Below are 6442 nucleotides of genomic sequence, written 5' to 3'. Positions count from 1 at the left end.
GTAAAACTAGTCTTGTATATTTAGTTCACCCCAAAATGGGCCAGTAGTATTTGCATATTGTCCCTTAACTTCTGCTGCTTGACTTCACGGAGTAAGAATCATTATGAAATTAAAATTTGCCACAGAAGAGGTGCAGATTCAAATAAATAAAAAAATAGACTGCAGCAATTAACATTTTGTCAGAACCTCTAGTAGCCTACATTACATGCTATTTTGTTTAGTTGTCTGTTCGTAGGAGAATAATGATCTCTATTTATTTTTGTTTAAATCGTGACAATCAATTTATCCCCCCATCCCCATCACCTTTTTTAATATAAATAAGCTCCAGTCAAGCTGCGATATCAAATAGGACCACAGGGAGACGCCAAAAGACCACTAAACCTGCTGTCTTGATTTTACTGTACATGCTACTATGCGATCCATTCAGAATAACTAGACCAGCGCATAATCTAAAACTCCTTCAGTCACCATCCAGTATAACACTCGTGCTTTTAAACCAAATACACGCTGAAAATAATAATTTACTGACATCTGGACTCGACTCTACACAATCTCTGATGAAATCGGTTGGGTTTTCTGAGTTGTTTTGAATTTACTGTTTGAACGCATTCGTTTACTAGATCCTTGGACTGAAAAGTTTACAGGAGTTTACCGGTTTTTGCAGGACACTAATGAATGATGCGCATCAGAGGGGATTTAGAAGTGGGTCTACGCAAAGCCGACTGATAAAGAAGTGGGTATACGCCGTATACCTGCGTATACCCTCCACCTCACCACTGGTTATAAGTGCATGCCAGTTAATTACAGATAAAACTATCATAGTGCAAAAGAACTAGTAGAAAGTCTAATTCAATTAAGTATACTGCACAATGGTTGTTATTGTGCAAATTGTGTATAAAAGTGTTCATTTATTAATTTAATGAAACACATATTAGATATCTAATGCAAAATTACTTTTACCTTATCTGTTATGGGTTTATAATATACTAATGCCTTTTCCAAGTAAATATTGTAAAACTAAACATGTTTGTCTTATTAAAATGTAACCCTATTCCAACCTAAATACTTCTACATGTATTCATTTAGCAGACGCTTTCATCCAAATAAATATATCATAAATTTATTTAAATCGTTGTTTACCAGTCATGAAGCTTTGGTGGTTTTCTTGAAAAATAAACCAGATGATGGTTAAAATGATTTGTGACAGATGCCAGTAAATTAGAACAGATAAAATTAGAAAATAGCAGAAAATGGTAATATAGGATGACTAAAAAAAATTTTTTTTACATTAAGTAAAATTATATATTAATATATATTAAAATGATATATTATTATATATTCTGCAAGTAAAACTTGTTTACTAATTAAATTAAAGGTAATGCAAGTGTAATGCCATTATTGTGCAAAATGTGTATATAAAAAAAGTGTTTATTTAAACAAGCATGAAACGTATAATACTAGAGGCATGTAATACAAAATTTTTACCTTGCCTTTTATAGCTTTATGATATACTTATTGTGACGTTTTCCCATGTAAATGTTGTCTTTATTAAAGCATAACCCTATTTTGACCTAAATGCATTTACTCATTTAGCAGACTCTTTTGTCAGAAGCAAATGAGGACAAGCGATTTATTATTATGTATTTAAATGTTTGACGTTTAGGTTTACCAGTCATGAGGCTTTGGGGTTTTTATTCTGGTTCTCGCTAAATAAGCCAGATGATGGTCAAACTGAATTGTGTTAGATATTTTAGGCTGTTTCTTTTTATGAAACTGCATTAAAAACATGCATTGCCTGTTAAATTGAACATAAACTGAAACGAACAAAGCAGAGGTGTCATCAGTGATGCTTTCAGAGTAAACGGCTCGTTCAGAAATCCCTGAATTATTCATCAAGTCTGCCTGTGCATGCTTATTAAAAATAATTTACACTTTATTTGGTATTTCATTGCCTAATTTAATTACACTAACACATTTTTAAGAGTGACTTTTCAAAAATGATTTCAGGTGCTGCTGTTTTACATTAAATATTTTCTTATTGCAGCTTCTGCTAAGCCACCGTCTGGAAGATTAGGTCCGATCCACGATCATCGTAAGTCCATGATTGCTGATGATTCCCTGTCAAGGGAACTTCGAACTGCATCCTCTAGAGGTCGCTATAAGGAAACTAGAGGACGCAGTGAATCGTTCCCTTCTCAGGGAACCATGGTTACATACCTAACCTGAGACGTTCCCTTTCGAGGGAACTTAGAACCGCATTCTCTAGTTTCCTTATAGCGACCTCTAGAGGACGCAGTGTCTCATTCCCTTCTCAGGGAACCATGGTTACATACGTAACCTGAGACGTTTCATTTGAATTAGTGTCTAGAATATTCATGTAGGCATTGACAAGATCCTCTTTCAAACACACACAGGTGAGCAGTGTGACGTGGTTTGCGGTCCAGATCATTTCTCATGTTCAAGTAAATGCTGCATCGAGAAAGAGTTGGAGTGTGACGGGGAACCGCAGTGCAGCGACGGTTCGGACGAGGCTGAATGCTCCAAACGTAAAAACATGATACATACACATTACCTTAGTAGTTAAAGGAATAGTTCACTCAAAAATAAACATTCTGACATCATTTACTCGCACCTGTATGCCTTGTATGTCTGCTGAAATGCCAAGTTATCTGAAGTCATACTAGAGCTTTGTTTTTTGTTATTGAGTTGTTATTCACCGAAAAGCTAGCTTTTGACATGGGAAGACTTCAAATAAAGTATTACATATACGTAATGCTTTTATGCTGCTTTATTGTCACTTTTGATCTCAAAAGTCCCTTCTGCTTTCATTTAGTAAAAAACATACAGGATTGAGCCTAAGGGGAGTAAATGATGACAGAATTATTTTTATTTTATTTTTTTATTTAGGGATTGAAATAAGGTTCAGGTTCAGGCTCATTTATTAGTTTTATGTGTGATTGAATTGATTCATTTTTTTCTTGTTTTTCTGTTCAGTGGACAGCAAGTTCCGTCGATTGCTGGATATTCCTGTGGACAAAAGCAAAGGTGATTCATATTTCATATTTTTAACTTGAAACTTTAAATATATCTCGCTAAGTATTTATTGATTAAAATTTTATCTTGAAAAGGTCATCGCTGTATTTCTTTTTTTTTTTTGTTATATGCAAACCTGAAATATATATTGTTGGAAGTATTTTTATTTTGTTGAAAAATTCATCACTGTTCATCACTTCAACAATTAATTATATTTAATTGTTTGTTATTAAATATGCAAACATTAAAAATTTCTTTTTAGAGATTTTTGATTATAAAAAACTCATTTGTATTTCATTTGCATTTTACTTTATGATATATGCAAACTTTAAACATATTTTTAAGAATTTATTGATTATAACTTTACCTTTAAAAACTCATCACTGAATTATTTTATATTTATTCTTATGATATATGCAAACCTAAAATACATATTTTTAAATGATCTTCAGTAATCTTGAAAAACTGATTACTGTATTTCATTTTGTTATATGCCATTTGTGTAACTTTAAAAATTATAATTTTATCTTGAAAAGCCATTACTGCATTTCATTTATATTTCATTTTCTGTCATTATTTATGCAAACCTAAACCTTTTTAAACATGTATTGATTATAGTTTTATCTTGAAAATCTTGTTCACTGCATTGTGTTTTTTAAAAAGTTACAAAAGTTGTATTTGCGTATTCACAGTTTGTGTAAATTAAAATCTAAAATACAATTAGGAACTGTTAAAAATATTTTATTCGTCATACGTTATTGTTTTATTTTTGTGAAATTATAATTTTGTCATAATATGTGACCCTGGAGCACAAAAGCTGGGGTATATTTGTAGCAATAGCCAACAATACATAGTATGGGTCAAAATTATCGATTTTTCTTTTATGCCAAAAATCATTAGGATATTAAGTAAAGACCATGTTCCATGAAAATATTTTGTAAATTTTCTACCGTAAATATATCAAAACTTAATTTGTGATTAGTAATATGCATTGCTAAGAACTTCATTTGGACAACTTTAAAGATGATTTTCTCAATATTTAGATTTTTTTGCTCCCTCAGATTCCAGATTTTCAAATAGTTGTATCTCAGCCAAATATTGTCCTATCCTAACAAACCATACATCAATGGAAATATTATTTATTCAGCTTCAGATGATGTATAAATCTCAATTTCGAAAAATTGACACTTAAGACAGGTTTTGTGCTCCAGGGTCACATATAATACTGTTTTAGTGCCTCCTTAATATTAAATTCATTATTAAAATGATTATGAATTACTCTTCCAGTTCATTGCGTGGAGCCGCCAGTAACGGGACCCTGTCGCGCAAGTTTCACTAACTGGTACTACAATCCGTATGAAAGGCTCTGTAACCGCTTCAACTACGGCGGCTGTGATGGGAATGAAAACCGCTTTGAAACGGAGGAGAAGTGCATGCGGTCGTGCAATGGAGTGTCTGGTAATTTTTACTATATTATTATTAGTAGTAGTAGTATTTTATTATTTGAATTATTCATCCGTGCATGTTATTGTGAGGAAAATGTGTGTCTATAATCTGGGGATGGAAAACCGCGGACTTGGCAACACTGATATTAATTAATGAAACTTCAAAAGGCTGTGATTTCGCTGTCAAAGTCAAAATGCGCTGCGGGGGTTTATATGAATGCATCTCTGAAAGGAACCGACCGTCTTCAGAAAACTTTCAGTGGCATTTTCATAAAAGCAGCATTTATGAGCGCAGGGAAACCGCTCCGAAAGCGCCATCTACTGGCAGTCAATTCATTTGCATTTTCAATCGGCCCATCTGCTGTTTTTGTTCAGATCTGTGTGAAAATCGAACCATATTTTTACACAGCGGTTGTAAATGTGAACCATTGGACTGACAAGACTCTAATATGCAAAATCAAAACAATTAAGACCGTAAGATATTTGTTTTAAATGAATATAATAATTAATACTTTTCACTCATCCCTTTTATTAAGAAATGGTTTAAAGGCCAAAATGTGAAGTTTATCATTTTGTAAAAAGTTTGAGAAAATCTGTATCAGAACTGTAAATCATGTCTTTTTACAGTTTTAATGTTACCGTAGCCCTACCCCACTCATACAATATTCATTTTATTTGTGCAGCTCTTCTTAAAAAGCCTTAGATTTGAATTCAGAATTTCCTGATTTCATCAGTCCCTCTTTTTCTGATGAAATAGCTGTTTGCAACTGTTGTAAAGTCATATTTCTTAGATGTTCGTCCATAGCTGGTCACTGTGTCGTGCAAATGAAGTTTAAGAAAACATAAGATTCACGTTTATTTTCTTTCAGAGTCTGACGTGTTTGCCAGACGAGCTCAGTTTGAGAAGCAAGAAAGCACGAGCGAAACAGGTAACACCGCTTATACAAAACACACAGCAGAAATAGCATTCCTTGCATGCTTTCCTTTAAAAGATGAATGTTGAGTGTATGGGAAATGAATCATAAGTTTAACCGAAGTATCGTGAGTGACCTGTTGCTCAGTGTCTGTTTCAGGGTTATTTTAGTATTATTGAGAGACTATTATAGTTTATAATTTAATCATCTTTATTTTTATTTTTTATTGAAGTAAAATTTTACTCATTTTCATGCATTCACTCTAGCAACCACCATAACAACCCTTTTACATTTTCGTCAGAAAATGTACATATCTAGTTATTATTATTTCTACTACTTTTTTTTTATGTAACTAAGACTGAAATAAAAATTAATGAAAACTATAAAGACATTTTATGACAACAACATAAATGAATGAAATGAAATAAATGGGAAATGTTGCCTTGACAAATAGCTGAAATAAAATAAAATTTTTTAAAATATTTTTATATATTGTATAATTATTAAATAATATTATATACAATATTACTGTAATTATGTATTATATTTATTATTATTTTTTACATTATATAATAAATAAAAAGAAAACAGATAGAATAGAAACCGAATAGAGCAAGCTAGTGTTAGAGGCCTTTTTTTGCTTTTGTTAATTGTATAATAAATAAAAAGAAAACAAATAGATAGAATACAAAAACATTAGAGAAGCTAGTGTTAGTTTTTTTTTTTTTCAAGAAAACAAGCAGTTAGTAAATAAATAGAGTGCAAGTCTAAAAGAGACCTTTTTTTTTTAAAGAATAGAATTAGAATAGAGAGTGCTAGAGTTAGAGGGTCAAATAAAGATGGAAGACGTGTGTTTTTAGCCGATTCTTGACGATGGATTGAGTTGGACAGGTCATTCCACCAGGAGGGAACATTTAATGTAAAAGTCTGTGAAATATATATAATATATTAAAATGTGATCCTGGAGCACAAACCCAGTCTTAAAGGGTTAGTTCACCCAAAAATGAAAATTAGCCTATAATTTACTCACCCTCAAGGCATCCTAGGTGT

At 32.0% G+C, this 6442-nt stretch overlaps 1 protein-coding gene across 1 annotated transcript in view; it reads left to right on the top strand.

Moving 5' to 3' along the window:
• LOC107726576 (kunitz-type protease inhibitor 1-like) overlaps positions 1 to 6442 on the top strand; it is a 25304-nt gene that overhangs the window by 17416 nt on the left and 1446 nt on the right. The window contains exons 6-10 of the mRNA XM_016536211.1: positions 2045 to 2092; positions 2415 to 2546; positions 2995 to 3045; positions 4321 to 4491; positions 5348 to 5407. Of these exons, the coding sequence (XP_016391697.1) occupies positions 2045 to 2092; positions 2415 to 2546; positions 2995 to 3045; positions 4321 to 4491; positions 5348 to 5407 (462 nt within the window). The remainder of the gene's footprint in view (positions 1 to 2044; positions 2093 to 2414; positions 2547 to 2994; positions 3046 to 4320; positions 4492 to 5347; positions 5408 to 6442) is intronic.

The sequence above is a fragment of the Sinocyclocheilus rhinocerous genome, unplaced genomic scaffold, assembly GCF_001515625.1.
Source record: "Sinocyclocheilus rhinocerous isolate Xijiao unplaced genomic scaffold, SAMN03320098_v1.1 scaffold1930, whole genome shotgun sequence".
Classification (NCBI taxonomy): domain Eukaryota; kingdom Metazoa; phylum Chordata; class Actinopteri; order Cypriniformes; family Cyprinidae; genus Sinocyclocheilus; species Sinocyclocheilus rhinocerous.
The sequence above is the reverse complement of the archived record's forward strand: the minus strand, read 5'-3'. Positions and strand labels throughout refer to the sequence as shown.